Source organism: Cnephaeus nilssonii (genome assembly GCF_951640355.1).
Source record: "Cnephaeus nilssonii genome assembly, chromosome: 22".
NCBI classification, from domain to species: domain Eukaryota; kingdom Metazoa; phylum Chordata; class Mammalia; order Chiroptera; family Vespertilionidae; genus Cnephaeus; species Cnephaeus nilssonii.
In genome coordinates this window covers 6,199,266-6,217,512 of record NC_137093.1, presented here as the reverse complement: position 1 = coordinate 6,217,512, position 18,247 = coordinate 6,199,266, and the positions used below count along the sequence as shown (strand labels likewise).

Below are 18,247 nucleotides of genomic sequence, written 5' to 3'. Positions count from 1 at the left end.
GTAAGGGTTCTCGCGATGACATTGGGCCCATGCGGGAATCTAGGACAACCACCTCATCTCAAATCCTTAATCACGCCTGCGAAGTCCCTTTTGCCACCGGAGGTAACCTAATATAGGCTCTACAGACTAGGAAATGGCCATCGCTGGGGGACCTTTACTCTGCCTGCCGCGGTTCTGTCCTAAAAATGCATAGGGTGTCCCTGTGGCCTTGGGGTCTGACTGAGCAGGACAAGAGGATCTGTAAGGTGGACCGTAGTGATCCATTTGCTTTCTCTGCACAAGAAACCCTTTCCCAAAATGCACACCAAATTCATCTCGGGGTTATTAAGACCGTATTTTCGGCAGCTGGGAGATACAGAGGGCACACTGGGTTCCCGCCTGGGAGGGTGAAACGGCACACTTCCCCTTGGCAGTTGTTCCCAGAGAGAATCTAGGGTTTCATTGCTGGCATCCTGGGTAGAAGGGTGGGGGAAGGAGGCGGGGGGGGTGGGGAGGGGGGAATACAGACCAGGCCTCTCTCTGTAGGTCAAGTCAACAAATGAGAATCCCACAAACCTAGGTTTGCTCAGGACACTCACATGTTGCACCTGTTCTTGGATCAATGGTCAGGTCCCCCACCCCACGTTGCTAAATCACACCTTCCCCTGTCTGTGGTTAACCCGCATTTCCTTTGGGGTCATGAAGCCAGGGGCAGTGTCAAGCCTCAGTATGTTTGCATTTTGCAGGCCCCCAACCAAAGTTTGAGAAATGCCCCCCCCCATCCTTTATTAAGAGCAAAACAAATAATTGGCTAGTCCCTCCAAACTCCCAAACAAAGATCATGTACATAAATACACTTTTGACAAACACAGCAGTCACCCCTCAAAAAGCTGAGTCACCCATCCATCTATGAATTCAACGAGTTTCGCTTAAGAGGATGCTGTGTGCAAGGGTGGGGTCAGGGGTGGTGGGGTGGGGGGTGCAAGGGCCTCAGAGATCTGCAAGAGGTGGACCGCATACCGGGTCCTTGACATACTGGGCTGGCCAGCGCTGCAGCTCAGCATGGACTGAGTTGGGTTTTTTGTTGGTTTGTTTTTCAGTTTAGGGACCTACATGCTGTTTAAAGAGAGATAGGAGCAGCAGGACTCCCCAAAAGTACTACTTTTCATGATTTTGGGGGCTACGCTGTTCTGCATCCCTAAGGTGGACATTGACATTACCTCTCAATGACTTACTAGTCCCCCCAAGTGAATGGTGACCCAGACACCCCCCTCTCCCCCAAGGGCCTTGCTACTGGAAGTGGGGTCTGTGGACCAGCAGCAGCAGCAGCACTTGCTGGGAACTGATTAGAAATGCAGAGTCTCGGGCCCCCCCTCAAACCCAGAGAGTCCGAAGGTGCATCGTCCCCAGGTCCCCAGGTGACTTGTGTGCATCAAGGCTTGAGAAGCGGTGGGCTGAGTGCCCAGGAGGGAACAGGGGAAAACTGGGCAATGTCGGAGTCCAGAAGGTTCCAGGTTCTGTGCCTGCTTCCTGGGCTCCTGGAGTTAGGAAACCTTCCTGTCAGCTCCATTCTCCAGAGACACTGCCTAATCCTGGGCACTTACAGGGCGGGGCAAGCGCAGGTCTCTAGTTGTTCATATGGAAAATAATACAACGATAAGCAAACAATAGTACCAGCTGTCATAAAGCCTTTTCTTAATGAGCAAATAGGAAAAGCCTAAAAAACGAAGGGTAGCACTTACTGCCAGGAGGAACTCTGGGAAGTGCGTACTCTCTCAGTCTCTCTAGAGAGGGACTGTCCTGGATGCAGGGCTTCTTTCTGGGGGATGGGAATGTCCTGGAATTAGGTCGTGGTGACAGCATTGTGAACATACGAAACGAACAAGCAAACACTGGATCAGCCCGGGCCGGGGTGGCTCAGCTGGTTAGACATGGAAAGGCTGCCTGTTTGATTTCTGGTCGGGGCACATGTCCAGGTTGCAGGCTGGATCCCTGGGTAAAGGGCATGCAGAAAGCAGCCAATCACTGTTTTGCTCTCACATTGATGTTTCTCTCTCCCTCTCCCTTCCTCTCTCTAAATATCAATCAACTATTTTTTAAAAACCACTGAATTAATACATTTTAAAATAGTAAAGTTTATGTTATGTAAATTATATCGCATTTATTTTTAAAGTTTGCAAAAAGCCACTTGGGCCGATTTGGCCCGTGGGGCATAGTTTGCTAACCCCTGTTCTAGCACAGGAAGTAAGCCTTGGTCCGCCTGTTGCCCCAGGCCGGGCACAGTGTCTGACACAGAGGGACCCCTGGGGCATGTCTGCTTCATGCCATTGGAATGGCACGTGACCAGGAAAACAAGCACCTCCTGGCACGGCCAGGCTCACTTCTCAGCCCGGCACCTCTGAAGATGATCCTGATAAACCACGAGGAAAATCTCACCACGGCCAATAAAACCCAACACGCTCTGGGCCTTGCACACCCGTGGTATTAGTTTCCTGAGCTGTTATAATAAAGCCACTGGGTGGCTTAAAGCAACAGGCAGTCTCTACAGTTCAGAAAGTCAAAAGTTCAAAATCAAGGGATCAGCAGGCTTGGTTCCTTCTACAGGCTCTGAAGGAGGCACCATCCCATGCCTCTTCCTTAGTTTCTAGTGGCTGCCAGCAGTCGTTGGCATTCCTTGGCTTGTAGATGCATCATTAATCTCTGCCTCCATCAACTGGCGTTCTCCCTGTGTGTCCATGTCCAAATTTCCCTCTTCTTATAAGGATGCCAGCCATTGGAATAGGGCCCACCCTCATCCAGTATGACCTATGACCTCATCTTACCATAACAACATCTGCAAAGACCCTTATTCCATAGGTACCTGGGTTAGGACTTGAACACTACTTTTTTTGGGGGGACACAATTCAACCCACCACACCCACCTAGGCTCATTGGTACCTCAAGCACAATGCTCTGGCTATACTGATCTTCTCTAAGTTCCTCAAATGCCAAGTATGTTTCCACCTCAAGACCTTTGCATCTGCTGTCCTCTCTGCCACAAATATTCAACCCACAGTCAACTTCACTAGGTCAACTCCTTCTCGTCCTTGAAGTCTCAGCTCAAAAACTGTACAGGGTGGGGTAAAAGTAGGTCTACAGTTATTCATATGGAAAATAATACAATCTATATATATAAAAGCCTAAGCGACCATTATGACCGGTTGACCGAATGCTCAATGCAGGAGCTGCCCCCCTGGTGGTCAGTGTACTCCGCCAGCCAACCTCCTGTGGTCCCTTCCCTCCCCTTCCCCCACTGGATGGACCCGATCACCAGCCAGCCCGAGGGACCCCACCCATACATGAATTCGTGCACCGGGCCTCTAGTAATTAATAAACAATAATACAAGAATAAACTCCGTGTTTCCATACTCACAACTGTAAACCTACTTTTGCTCAACCCTGTATTACTGCCCCAAGGAGACCTCCCTGCTGCCTTCCCTAAAAGAGACTCTCTTACAAACACCATTTTATTCTCATAATTATTCTCACCATCTGAACCTATCTTACTTATTGTATTTTCTGTCTTCTTCCCACCTCCACTCCACCCAGATTTTAAACTCTGTAAAAGAGGAATAGTAATGTGTCCAGAAATTCTTTGACACTTCTCCCTTCAAAAAGTGTTGCCTAAAAAAAAAAAAAATAGTGCCTAATTTCCCCCACTCTCCTTGAAAGTGAAGCCAGACTGAGTGACACGTCAATGAACAGAACGTGGTGCAAGGGAAGCCATGTGACTTGGGAGGCTAAGTCGTAAAAAGGGTACCATCTACCTGGCTTACTCCCTCTTGTATCACTTGCTCTGGGGGAAGCCAGCCGCCATGTTGTGAGGACACCCAAGTAGCCCTGTGGAGTCCCACCTGGAGAGGAAGCGACTTGCCAGGTGTGAGAGTGAGCGCCTCAGAAGTGGAGCCTTCAGATGATTTCAGCCCTCCCAGCGAGTCTTGCAGCTGAGACCCAGGCATGGTGAAACCAAGACAAACCATCCCCACTGTGCCCTCTCAGAATTCCTGACCCACCGAAATCCAGAGATGATAAGTGATTTGTTGTTTTAAGCCATTAAGTTTGGGGGTAATGTGCTACGTACAGGAGATAGCTACTAAAAAACCTTGTTTGTCTTGTTCACTGGCCCATCTCCAGCACCTAGAAACTGCCTCGTGTACAGGGTGCTTAATTAATATTTGTCAAGTGAAAAACAGCTCAGACTAGGACCAAGAAGCTTGGTTAAGCTTCAAAGGTTGAAAGGAAAGAAACCCAAAGCAAAAGAAATGAAGAAAGGGAAGGAATTCGGTTCATTCTGACATCCTTAGATTTCTTCCCTAGACCTTCTTCCAAATGGTTCTCCCAGAAGAAGGCGGGTAGACCCCATCCCCGGGACAAGGCAAGCCGGACTCACGGATCTGTACCACACAGCTGGCTCCCGACTCCGGCCCTGCTATGTGGCTCCCAACACACTTGAACTTCTTGCCATCTGACAGCTGGGACCGGTTCAGCATCTCCACTCCCAACTTCGACGTCCCCACAACCACACCTCCTGGCTCTTCTGTCCACAGGAAGTTAGGGTCTGGGTATCCCCCATCCCAGCGACAGGTGAGCTGCAGCAGGAACAATCTTGGTAACATCTCTGCCCAGCACTCAAGGTCTGACAAAGGGGGAGCTGCAAAACACCAGAGGGAGCATGGGCTTACTCCCAGATGCCGAGATCGGCCCTGGGCTGGGTCTACACAGAGCCAGGGGAGCAGAGACAGGCGGTGTACCGTGACTTAGCGCCTGGCACAAATGAAGGCCTGACGATAGTCAGGCTTCCTCTGCCGGGTGTTCCACCTCCGAGGGCATGGCCTGATTTCTCTTTGTATTTCTCACTAACTGCGTGTGGCTATCTTCGTTTAAATTAACAAAATAAAATGACCAATTTAGTCCCTCCATCACACTACCCCCATTTCACGTGCTCAGTAACTACACGTGATAGGTGGTTATTAGACTACACAGTACAGAACATTTCCATTATCACAGAAAGTTCTAGTAGACAGTTTTGGTCCCTAGAGGGGGTACAGGTGGGACTTACTCCCACCCCCGACATAGACTTCCTGTTTACCATGTGCACGTATTACTAAAAACACAACATTTTAACAAGTTACAGACCTATAAATCCAATGTAATCCACGTGCTAATAACTCTATATCAATTCACATGTACTATATATGCATATTATATTATGTATGCGTATGACCATATCTTATCTAATAAAAGAGTAATATGCAGATTGACCATCACTCCAACACACAAGATGCCTGCCCCCATGTGGTCAAAGACCCTGCCCCCATGTGGACATAAGATGGCCACCACAAGATGGCCAGCAGGGGAGGGCAGTTGGGAGGGTTCAGGCCTGCAAGGGAGGGCAGTTGGGGGCGATCAAGCCTGCAGGGGAGGGAAGTTAGGGGTGACCAGGCTGGCAGAGGAGGGAAGTTGGGGGCAAACAGGCTGGCAGGGGAGCAGTTAGACATCAATCAGGCTGGCATGGGAGTGGTTAGGGGGTGATCAGGCTGGCAGGCAGAAGTGGTTAGGGGCAATCAGGAAGGCAGGCAGGTGAGCAGTTGGGAGCCAGCAGTCCTGGATTGTCCCAGATTGGAGAGGGTGCAGGCTGGGCTGAGAGACACCCCCCTCCCCTGTGCACGAATTTTGTGCACCGGGCCTCTAGTATTTTACATAATACACATAAATAGGAATAACTCTGGATCTTATACTAATGGGTATATATGTAGCATCCACAAGAAAAAATGATTGGACATATGCCAAAATGATGGCTAGAGTACAAGTGATTATTTTCTTCTTTATACTCATCTGTGTTTCCTACATCAAGCATGTATGACTTGATATGCAACAAATGTCACTTAGGGTAGAGAAAACAGAGGCATTCGAAGGCTCTGCATCACGCACGGATTAGTCGTGTGTCATTACCCTGCCCACCCACTGTCTGTTCTCGTGCTCCCCCTCATTGGCGGAGTATGAGTGCACGGAGCCTCCCTGCAGTGGTTTCCATCCGTAGTGCATGTGGTGATCGTGTCTTCACCCCCAAAATAAAGGCTCATGAACTGCTGGTCCCTCACAGTGCTGGAGGGCCCAGGGTTCGGGAAGACGATGCAGGAGGATCGGTAAACGAATCCACACATCGTGGTCCATCCACGCAGTGGAGGAGCATTCGGTCCATAAGAAGGGATGAAGTACTGACTCATGCTACAACCTAGGCCAGTGGTCGGCAAACTCATTAGTCCACAGAGCCAAATGTCAACAGTACAGCGATTGAAATTTCTTTTGAGAGCCCAATTTTTTAAACTTAAACTATATGGGTAGGTACATTGTTATTCACTTCATTAGGGTACTCCTAAGCTGGCCTTTGCTAAAAACTCAAGGGGCCAAAGAGCCGCATGTGGCTCGCGAGCCGCAGTTTGCCAACCACTGACCTAGGCGAACCTTGTGAACGAGATGCTCAGTGAAACTGGTCACAACAGGGAACACGTTGTGTGATTCCATTTATAGAAAAAGTCCCGAATGGGCAAACGCATAGACACAGGACGCAGATCAATGGGACGGGAGTGAGAGGGGTTCGGGGGAGGGGATGGGGTGGCTGTTTAGTGACACGGGATTTCCATTTGCAGTGATGAAAACATTTTGGAACTACACAGGGGTGATGGTTGCACAACACTGTCAATGTGCTAAGTGCCATTTATACATTTTCTAGTGGTTAATGCTATTGTATGTCCTTTCATCTCAGTTAAAAAGAAAGAAGACAGCAATGAGCGAGGCAGGAACGTCCCTCTGTGGCTCACAGGGACTCTGTGCCTTACTTAGTCTAGGAGAGGTGGCTCCCTCCCTGACCCGCAGCCCTGGGTGTGTACGCGAGTGCCGAGGGAGCTGCAGAAGCATGTTAGGACACACGCAGCGGGCGAGCCTTTGTAGACAAAAGGAAGAGGCACACACGTGTGGTTCACAAAGGGTCGGGCGAGGGGGGGGAGGGGATGCTTCTTACGCACCGTAGACCAGGAGCTCGGTGGTCACGCTTCGCCGTCTCCCACTGAGCAGGTTCTTGGCCAGGCAGGTGTAGTTCCCCTGGAGGTTTTGCGACATCAGGAGCAGCGTGAAGCAGCTGGCCGTCAGGTTGTTCCCAAAGGGCTCGGTCTTGGAATCGGGGGCCTGGAACCACCACTCAATCATGGGCGGAGGCCGGGAGCTGCTGGCGCAGCTGAAGTCCACCTGGGAGCCCCGGGTAGTGTAGAGGGTGCCATTGGGGAGCACGCCGGTGGTGGAGATGTTGACTTCGACCTGGTAGGGGCCGCCTGGGAATGACAGAGGGGGTGGGGACGGCTGAAAAGTTCATTGGAGCCCCTTACCGGCTCTCACTGGTCTCAGAAATGATCAGGAAGCAGCCAATAAGGATAACAATATCTATCAAATACTTCCTCTATGACAAAGGCCACGCTAAGTGCCCTGACGCATTTTCTCAGACCAGTGATTGTGTCTGATTTACAGAAGAAAGAGAATGCAAATCGCTCCTTTTTAAGAACACTGGTGAGTGGAAAGGACATCTGTGCACTAAAGAGTTAACACAGCAGGCCTGAGTCTGTTTCCAAAAAGGCCAGCTTGCGGGGTGACTGGGAACTTGGATGTCAGGGGGTTCCCACCATTCCCAGAACGGATAAGAGTGGGGCTCACTGTGCCTAAACTGCTGGTACAGACAGCGTGGTTTACAGCGAACCCCAGCTTTCCTCCTGAGTCTCGAGTTTGGGTACATGCTAGAGGAGGCCAGAGTGACCGGCCCCCAATAAAAACTCAGGGTGCAGAGTCTCTAATGGCTCCCGGTAGATAGCGTTTCACATGTGTTGCCACACTTGTTGCTCAAGGAAATAAGCGCGTCCCAGGGCAAGGACTCCAGGAAGCTTGCTCCTGGTCTTCCCTGGACTCCACCCCAATAAAAGGCACCGCAGGTACCTTCCCCCTGTGCTGATCTTGCTTTGGGTACCTTTGTCATGACCATGTTACATGCTGAGTCCTGTGAGCTCTCCTAGAGAGAACCCCACAGCACAACCCCACACTCAAAGGCAAGGGCAAACTACTCAACCTCTCTGAGCCTCCGCTGCCTCACCTGTGAAATGCGGGTGACACCAGAACCCGCTTCGTGGGCTGGTGGTGACGATTACATTAGTCTAGTTCAGCACTCAGAACAATGCCTGATTGTGGGAAGCACTTGATCAATGCTAGGTCTTATCTTCATTCCCCTCACACTCTGAACTTTCTTGTCCCCAGAAATGCCCTCCCACTGTTGGTACCCAGCGCACCTAAGATGCCACGTCGCCTTTGATGAAAAGAATATATCTAACACCTACTTATACTAAAGTCATTTTGGGGTTTCCTCTGAAGAAGAATCCAGGAAAGGCAATGCTAGGCCAAAGGAATGAAACTATGACTACAGAAAATGTTGAGCAGAAATAGGCCAGTGGGAAAAATTATTGGGGGGAGGAAAAGGCTTTTCCAGAGCCCCTCACAGTACAGCATCTGTTTCATTTATATCTGAAGCCATGGTATAAACTCTAGAAATTGTGGATTTCTGAGGACAATACCCTTGACCATATGCTTGTCAAGCTGGGGCTGGTTCCTAGGAGTTTCAGCGATCTGTTAGAATCATGTCCCCTCCCACAGAGGGCTGGGGGGGGGGTGCGGTTATCCTGTGGTTTGGGAGGTGCTGCACTGTCCCGTTCACTGTGGCTGGCTAGCTGGTTAGGTATGTGGACCAGCAGGTCCGAGGGAGTGCCCACAGTTGGCAGACACCCAATTCAGCGCAGAGCGCCTCCGAGGTCCTGGTAGCCAAGCCTGGGCCAGAAAAGGCAGTGAGTTCGATTGGCCAGCCAGGTCTTTAAAATTGTGGTCTCACCGGCCACCGTAGCCAATGTGGACTCCCAGAAACGGGCTGGGAGGAGCTTTTGACCAGCACAATTCTCGGCAAGAAATGGAGTTGGATACAGGGGATAGATGAGAAGGACGCAAATGGAAGAGTTCAAACAAAAAGTTAAATGAGAGGCCCTGGCAAGCGTGGAGCAGTTGGCTGGGCATCTTATCCAGGCCTTGGTCAATGTCAGCTTCAGGTCTTGACTCTTTGTGGGATGGATGCCTTAGTCTAGTAGTTATGAGCTTGTACTCTGAACTCAGACAGACCTGGATGTAAATCCTACAGCAGCTTATAAATGGACTACCTTAGGAAAGTGCCCGCCCTTCTCATTCTCACTTTCTTGTCCTTTTTTTATGAGATGAAAAGAACAGGAATAACTTCTACCACTGGGTTTTCGAAGGATCCAGTGAGCTACCCCGTAGCCTGGTGTTTGGCCTGAGGTCAGCAGTCTATAGGTGTTTATCTGATGGTATCGGCAGCAGTACACCTGCAGATGGATTCTAGACCACGCCTTGGCAGCAGATGGCCCACTATCGGTTTGTATCTGGCCCACAAGCTAAGAATGGTTTTTACAGATGGATGTCCGCAACTGATTTGATGAGGGAGAACACTAACTTTGAAACCCAATTAAGTGAAATGTTATCTCCTCCAGAAAGAATTCTGTTCTTCTCATTAACAGGCCTATACCACCCAAAAAAGCACTCAATTATCACTACAATTTGAATTTTGTCAATAATATGATGTAAAAGTTGGTTTTCTTTCTTTTTATATAAGTACTTACGTATATAATATCCTCAATTTTACCCATCGGCCCATAACGCCTGAAATATTTACCATCTGGATCTCTACAGAAAAAGTTTGACTCCTGTTCTAGAACAATCTACCACTGCTGCTACCTTCCTCTTCTCTGCTATCATTCTTGACATAGAGCTCACTTCTTTCCTTCCCCCATAACTACAGGTTGGCCAGTCAAGGGTCTCAAATGGTTCATCTGCATCTCGGGCGCCCACATAAAGGGAGATTCCATCTCTGCGTGTGGGTTCCTCGCCAATAGGAAAAGCGGCCTTCAGACATTTACTCTTGTTACCGGCTTTTTTTTTTATCTGAAAACGATCTAAGAATCCACTGGGTAGTCTGCTAGCCAGTGGGCATATTGATAGTTCTCCTGCAGGATAAGATCCTGGGAAAACTTAGAGAAACTGTTTTCATGTCACTTTTAGAGACTGACCAAAGACGCAAACACAACCACCCCATTGCCTCCCGATCTCCCCAGTGACTGTCGATTCTGTCCAAAGAGTGGGAACCCAGAGGTCTGCAGCCTGTTAACAGCACCCGTCGCTGCTTCTGATGAGCTTGGCGAGACTCAGATGAATCCATCTCTGGGCAAGGATCACCTGTCTTCCGATGGGGGTCGGTGATCTGTCTTCAGTGTGCCCAGCGGTCCTTTCCCTGGGGCCTCAGGTTGTGATGAGGCCCAGTGCCACCACCGCCAACAGAGACTGAGTGCACATGGGATGGCCCAATTAGTGAGGGAAGCACGGGACTTTCCTGAGACTCTGTCTCCTGTACGTCTGGAGTGACAGCCACATCACCGGGTAGAACAGAAGCACCTCCATCCTCCAAACCCCACCTACATCCACCGGGGCTCTTGTGCCACCGGCTCCGACGCTCCCTGTACACTGGTTGGCTGGCTCGGTGCACCCTGACTGCGGCCTTTCACGGGCTAATCTCTAGCGGGATCACCCGGCTCCCCCAGGCATGAGAGATGAGATCTTGAGAGAAGCACAAAGTCTACCGGAACGTGTTGAGGTCTGTGCCATCGTCCCCCCTCCTCCAGCCTGTCTGCAGGTAGATGCACCGCTGTTCTAACCTTACACCCACCCCAATTTGGAGGCAGGAGGGGATGGGTGAGTCCGTGACATAAACTGCCATGGCAGCCTGAACTGCTCTGGACCCTGGGATTTCTGTGCTCTCAGGAGAGGCAGTCCCGATCCTAGCGGCAAGACTCCTCAACGGCACCGTTCCGTTAACCGGTATTAGCGCAGGGACTTTTTGTCCTGAGACGAATAACAAGAGTCACATCGTGGTGCCCATTCCAGACAGGCTGCCTCGGCCCAGGCGTCCGGAAACCCTGACTCCTAGAAGGCAGACTCGCCCGACGCCCACCGATCAGTAAGCAAAGATCCAAGCGGGAGGAGGGAGACGCTGCCGCCCTCACACAGCTGGCTTTGTGCTTCTGCAGTCACACACTCCACGTCACTCACCGATAACAACCGGTCACATCGCGAATATTTTCTCCCGAGCATGCAAGGCCGTGTGAGAATGTTTCCAAATGTTTCTCCTTAAGAGACTCAGTTATCAACCATGTCAGGGAAAAGATGGGACAAACGAGATCTGGGCACACAGAGTTCCCGACCCACAGCAAGCAACTGGTGGCTGGGAACTGGAGATGCACTTTTTCCCACAGGAATCCCATCCCCTGCCTGACCAGCGGATCAAAGCAACGTGGACCAAACGTACCCTGTGTGTCTAGCTCTGTGCAGGGTTATCTCATGAACAGGCGCGGTGAATCTGTGCTTAGGTTCCACAGACGATACAGTTAAGGTTGGACGAGTTCAATGACTTCCCCAAGGTAACAAAGACAACAGCCAGCAGGACCTAGATTTAAACCTTGCGCACCTGGCCCCAACTAGAACATCGGCTCCAGGCGGGCGGGGACCTTGTCCCCTGGCCCAGTGCCTACAACAGTGCCTGGCATCAGGTTCTCAACCAATATGTGTTGAATAAAGGAATGAGTAAACGCTATATTTTACAGATGAGGAAACTTAGGGAGCAGCAAAGTGAGCAGCATATGGGTATTCCTACTAAACTACACAGCAAACTTCTTCTGTGAAGGGACAGAGAATAAACATTTGAGGCCTTGCAGGCCATACCATCTGTGTCACAGCCACTCAACGCTGCTGTCACGGCGCCAAAGGCAATGAGATAATATGTAAATGGACAAGTGTGGCTGTGAGCCAATCAAACCTCATGTATGGGCCCGGAGATTTGAATTTCATATAATTTTCCTATGTCACAAATATTACTCTTCTTTTGATTTTTCCCCCCAACTGTATAAAAATGTAAAATAGTATGGGTAGTTTGCAGGCCAAACAAAACTAGGCAGCAGACTGGGTAAGGCCCACAGGCTGTACTTTACCAACAACACGGTCTAAAATCACGCATGTATATGGACACTACTTCTGGAAAGCACAGTAGTAATAGTAGCTCATGCTAAGCCCTGTGCTAAGCACCACAACCTAAGAGCACATACCTGGTATCCCCACCTAATACATAAGAAAAACCAAAGCTCAGGGATATCAAGCTCCTTATTAAAAATGATAAATGACAGCCAAAGGATTGGAACTCAGGTAGTCTAACTCGATGATGTTGTTCTCTGACTTTGTTGTATAATAAAACGATATTAACAACAAGCTCAACGGAACAGCTAGCTATTATGCCAGGAAACATTTATAGCACGTTATATAGGCCGACTGGTATCTGTTCATCACGCAATTCTATGCGGCAAGAATTCTTTTTATCCCCATTTTACAGATGAGAAAAGACAGGTGCAAGAGGTCACTCAGCTTGCAGGTGGCAGAGCCCAGAATGAAACCCAGGCCCTTGACTCCACAGCGCGCCTCCTGTCTACTGCTCTGTGCACCGCACCCGCTGGTCCCAGGCCCTCCCACTCCACTTACTGGCCACCTGCAGCCACACTTGGAACCACCGAGTCTCGTTCAGGGCCTCCCAGCAGGTGTAGTTGCCCTCATCCTGCAGGCTCAGTGCCTCGATGTGCAGGGAGCTGGCATTCACCAGGGAGAAGCGTGGCTTGGCTGGCGGGCGGCTGGAATTGGAGGACAGGAGGAAGATGGGCTCCGAGTCATTCCGGTACCAGGTCACTAGGCCCCTCGTTTCCGAGATGTTGCCGCAGGGCAGAGTCATGTTCTCATGCACCTCTCCGATGACGACAGCCTCCAGTCCTGCACAAGGAAAGGTCAGGCTGTTACTGCCTTTCTTGGTGTCTGAACAACCTCCTTTTTTGCACAGTCCCTCCACATTAGGAGTTAAAAAAAATCAGCTGTAGGTTTTTGAGATGCAATAACACACAGAGCCCCCACCCTGTTGGGACGGTTGGCCAGTATTTGACATGAATCACAAACAAAAGCACAATAAGATGCCTGCCACTTCACATCCACTAAAATGGCTAAAATCAAAGACAATAATAAGTGTTGGCCAAGATGTGGACAAATGGGAACTCATACATTGTTGGTAGGATTTTTAAATACTTGCAGCTACTAGGAAGACAGTTTGGCATTTTCACACAAGATTAAAGTTACCGTGTGACTCAGCGATTCCACTGTGAGGTGTATACCTAACAGAAATGAAAACATATGTCTACACAAAAACTTGTATGTGCATGCTCACAGCAGCATGATTCATAATAGCCAAAAGGCAAAACCAAATGCTCATCAACTGGTGAATGAATAAATACAGTGTGGTATATCCACACAATGGGAATATTATTTGGCCATAAAAAGGAATGAAGAACATGCTACATCATGGATGAATCTTGAAAGCATTATTTTAAATGAAAGGAGGCAGTCATAAAAGACCACAGCCTGCCCTAGCCAGTTTGGCTCAGTAGATAGAGCGTCGGCCTGCAGACGGGTCCTGGGTTCAATTAGAAGGGTAGTAGAAGGATCCTGGGTTCAATTGCAGTCAAGGGCACATGTCTGGGTTCCAGGATCGATCCTCAGTGTGGGGCGTGCAGGAGGCAGCCGATCAATGATTCTCTCTCATCATTGATGCTTCTATCTCTCTCTCCCTCTCTGAAAGCAATAAAAACATATATATATATATATAAAAGACCACATACTTATGTGGTTCCATTTATCTGAAATGTCCAATATAGGCAACTCTATGGAATAGAAAATAATTAGCAGATGTCTAGGTCTGGAGGAAATGGAGTAGTGGGAGGGTTGGGAATGACTGCTAATGAGTATAGGTTGTGTGTTTTTTTAATGATTTTTTAAAATTTTTATTGATTTTGGAGAGGAAGGGGGAGGGAGAGAGAAGCAGAAACACCAATGATGAGAGAGAACCATCAATCGGCTGCCTCTTGCAGCCCCCTACTGAGGATTGAGCCCACAACCCAGGCATGTGCCCCCGACTGGAATTGAACCCAGGACCCTTCAGTCCACAGGCTGATGCTCTGTCCACCGAGCCAAACCAGCTAGGGCTAGGGCTTTGGGGTGATGAAAATGTCCTGGAATTAATTAGTGCTGATGGTTGCACAGTATTGTGACTATATTAAAAACTATAAATTGTACACTTTAAAATGGTGAATTTTATGGTATGCGAATTATATCTCAGTAGAGTTATTATTAAGAAAAAACAAACAAACACCTGCCAGCTGCCTCTGGAATCCTTCCCCTTTATAAAATAAAGAGTAACAGTTATCTGTACCCCAATCTTTTGTCTGGTTACATGGGGCTCCATTTGAACGATGTGAAGCCAGCCCAGAACCACAGGATTTCTGATTCTCTCCCCATTTTGGCCAGACCATGCCCAAAAGTCAGGACAAGATGAAAAAAAAAAAAAATCTAAGCCACTTGCTGGAAGGCAAAGAATGCCATCTGATGCTAGAGATTCCAAAATGGCAAGAAATGCATCTGGGAAAAAACAACACTTTAAAAAGCAAGGGAGGCCCTGACCAGTTTGGCTCAGTGGATAGAGCGTCGGCCTGCAGACTGAAGGGTCCCAGGTTCGGTTCCAGTCAAGGGCATGTACCTTGGTTGCGGGTACATTCCCAGTAGGGGGTGTGCAGGAGGCAGCTGATCGATGTTTCTAACTCTCTATCCCTCTCCCTTCCTCTCTGTAAAAACTTAATAAAATATATTAAAAAAAAAAAAAAAGCAAGGGAGAATTGTTTTTAAACAATTAGGCCTGGGAACCCAGTTCTCAGTGACAATTCCCACCGAGGAGAGATGAGCTGTGGGATTACAGATGCAACATGTGTTCAGGAGACCTACAGACCTGCCTCTTTCCTGGCTCCTGGCAAAGGGATAAAGGAGCTTGGGAAAGCCCTGGTGAAAGGTTAGTCTCGGAACCGGAGCTAACAATGGTCTCCTCCTCCAAGGAACAGGGTGGCACCATCACAGAAGAAACCATCTCAAGGCACTTCCACCCCCCTCCTGGCTTTGCTCACTCCGTCCTTTCAAACCCATGAAGCTGCAGTTGACCTTGGAGATCTGTTAGCTGTGGCAGCCTGTGGGCTGGGTTCAAGTTGAGGCAGGCTGAGTCCTGGCTCAGGGCAGAGAGTACAGTCATCGATTAGTGATGTCTGTGAAACAGACACAGAAAGGATAGTTGGGGGGGGGGGGGAGCCCCTAGTTCCATGCCTGCTTGTCCTATAACCCTTCATTTTACATTGAGAAAACTGAGGTTCAGAAAGCGTTAAGTAATTTACTTAAGGTCCCTGTGAGTCACCGGGAGAGCTGGGAGCATTCAGGTGTTCACGACTCCAGGTCACAGGGACGTACTCTGGTCTCCAACCAGACAGGGCGGGACAATATGACAGGGTCAGTTTGCGTTGTTAGAAGTCATCCACCTGGTGTCCAGAGGGCCCGGGGGTCTCCCAATGGAACAGAGGGGAACGCAACAGACACGGCCGTTTCCCAGCGATGTCCTCATAGTATCGTGGATAGAGTTGGGGTTGCACCCAAACTTTTTTTTTTTTCTAGCAACTTTCCCCCCAAGAATGGCCCAGGATTTACAATCTGCGGCAACAGTGGAGGCATGAGCATTGTCTGGAGTTAAGGGACAGAAAAAAGACAATTTTTTTCCCCCCAAGAAAACTCTCAATTTGGAAAACAAACAACAAAAATATAACAACTGGGGAAGCCCTCAGCCCCGTACACAGAGGTGAACTTGGCCGGGGCATCAAAATAGCTGGGCATGCCAGGTGAGCCGCAGCCCACCCGAAAGCTGGCTGGTTCCAGGAGGATGATTCAAACCGGGGTCTGAGGTCCCCAGGCCCCGGAGTTCACCAGGAAGTAAACCTGCAAATAGCTGGGGAGAGACAGCACGGTGGCCACTAAGTCAAAAGAGGGCCGGGGTGAGTGCTGCCACAAGGAAGGAGAAACAAAGCTGGGGTCCTCCGCCCCAGGGGAAGGGGTGACCCCGGCTCAGTTCCCGTAGGAAAGCAGGCTGGGCGCAGCCAGAGCTTCAGAATATTTTCCAGATAAACTGGAACCTAGGTTATGGGAGATGGGACTGTTTCTAAATAATTGCTAAACACAAAACAAAATAAAAACTTGCCGAAACCGGTTTGGCTCAGTGGATAGAGCATCGGTCTGCGGACTGAAGGGTCCCAGGTTCAATTCCGGTCAAGGGCATGTACATTGGTTGCGGGCACATCCCCGGTAGGGGGTGTGCAAGAGGCAGCTGGTCGATGTTTCTCTCTCATCGATGTTTCTAGCTCTCTGTCCCTCTCCTTTCCTCTCTGTAGAAAAATCAATAAAATATATTTAAAAAAAAAAAAAGATTGACCAGCCTTTAAAAAAAAAAAAAAAAAAAAACTTGTGCGAGCCTAACAGGAACTTTTGGCACTTGCTGCTAGGAAGCTCAGGGAGCAATTCCTACAGGAACCTACAAGAGATGGGCTGGGTGTGCCGGACTGGGCAACACAGAAAATAGCACCCCAACCAGGGTTCTGGCAAACTCCATCACCACCTGGCTCCTTCTCCTGCCCTGCCACCCAAGACCTCTCACTCACTGCTCTGCATACCACAGACATGCATTCGCTGGTGAATTAAATTTTAAAATAGATTTTCCATCTTTTTATATTCTGCTTATTTTTGTAGGCAGCCCCCTGCTCTTTATTGCTACAAGGTAGAGCATACATAAAGCATTTAAGACCTTTTGTCAATCATGTCAAGTGTAGAGGAAGTTGTTTGTAAGCCTGAAATTATTTCAAAACAACAACAAAACCTAAGCGAAGTAAGGAAGCACGGCTTTAAATGCGCGAGTCCACAGAAGCCTGCCTGCAGGGGGGTGCAGGGGAAACCGCAGGTTACAGGTGCAAGGCAAGTTCAACCTGCGGCAGAGAGAGGGACGAGCGGAAAACAAAACCTCGACTTTGAGCACCTGCTCAGCAGGTAAAACCAGAATGCGAATTTACATCCGACGCTTAAAAACAACAACACTTGCTGCCTCCACGTGCGTCTTCGTTTTCCCACGAAAGCGTCCGAGTTCCCACGTCCCGTTCCCCCACGTTCCCCGCCACCTCTGCTCCGGCCCCGGCCGCCGCGCGCTGCCCCCCCGGAGCGCGGAGCCCTGCCTCCACGGGGCGCCCGGGCACAGCCCTCGCTGCAGAGACCGGAGCTGCGAGCAGGAAACTCCGGACCCACCCGGGCGGGGAGCGGCTGCGGCCACCACCGGAGCCCGCGGAGTCGGGGGGAATTCGGTCTCGGGCTTCCCCTCCTCCCCACCGCTGCCTGGCAAAACTCAACTTTTCCCTCCGGATCGCGGCCCTTACCTGCGGCGACCCAGCGGGCCAACAGCGCCCCGAGGCAGAGGAGGACCTGGGGCTCGGGTGCCCGTGCGGCCATCTCGCCCCAGAGGCGGGCAGGGCCCCTCAGGAAACGCAGGGTCTGGCCGGGCTGGGTGTGCGCCCCCCAGGGGACCAAGTGCTCCTCCCGGGTCCTCGGCACCACGGACCAGATCCCCTTCCCGCGGCCCCGGGAAGGATGCTCGGGGCGCGGGGAGGCTGCTGCGGGGCTGCGAGCGGCGCGGGGCTCCCGGCGCGATTCTCTCTCCGGAGCGCTCGGCCCGGGGTGGGAGGGCGCACCCCGCCCCTTGTACCCGCCACCCACTCCGCTCGCGGAAAACAACAGGAGCGGGGCTCCCCCCCCCCCCCCTCCCATCCAGGCGGGAGCCCGACTTCCTCTACCTTGACCGGGGAGGAGGGCTTTATGCAAAGGGCGCGCGCCCGGGCTCGCGGAACCGACTCGGCCCGGCCGGGGGAGGAGCGCACAGGCTGGGCCCTCCCCGAGCCCACGCCGCCCTGGGCGGCCGCCGGCGTCGCGGGGACAGCCGGGCCGGGCCGGGCCGGGCTTTGCAGCTGCCGCCGGACGGCACCCCGTGTCCCGCGGCCAGCGGCTCCCTCCCGGGCGCTCCGCCTGCAGCCCCCGGAGCGGCGTCGCGAGCGGCCGGGGCGGGCGGCCCGGCCCGGGGCTCAGGGTCCCCAGG

The 18,247-nt window shown here is 50.8% G+C and overlaps 1 protein-coding gene across 1 annotated transcript in view; it reads right to left on the bottom strand.

Moving 5' to 3' along the window:
- VSIG10 (V-set and immunoglobulin domain containing 10) overlaps nucleotides 1–17,938 on the bottom strand; it is a 28,415-nt gene extending 10,477 nt beyond the window's left edge. Inside the window, exons 1-4 of the mRNA XM_079762865.1 lie at nucleotides 17,535–17,938; nucleotides 12,694–12,975; nucleotides 7,044–7,346; nucleotides 4,409–4,669 (exon numbers count right to left, since the gene is read on the bottom strand). Of these exons, the coding sequence (XP_079618991.1) occupies nucleotides 4,409–4,669; nucleotides 7,044–7,346; nucleotides 12,694–12,975; nucleotides 17,535–17,922 (1,234 nt within the window). The 5' untranslated portion in view covers nucleotides 17,923–17,938. The remainder of the gene's footprint in view (nucleotides 1–4,408; nucleotides 4,670–7,043; nucleotides 7,347–12,693; nucleotides 12,976–17,534) is intronic.
- Nucleotides 17,939–18,247: the final 309 nt, after the last annotated feature.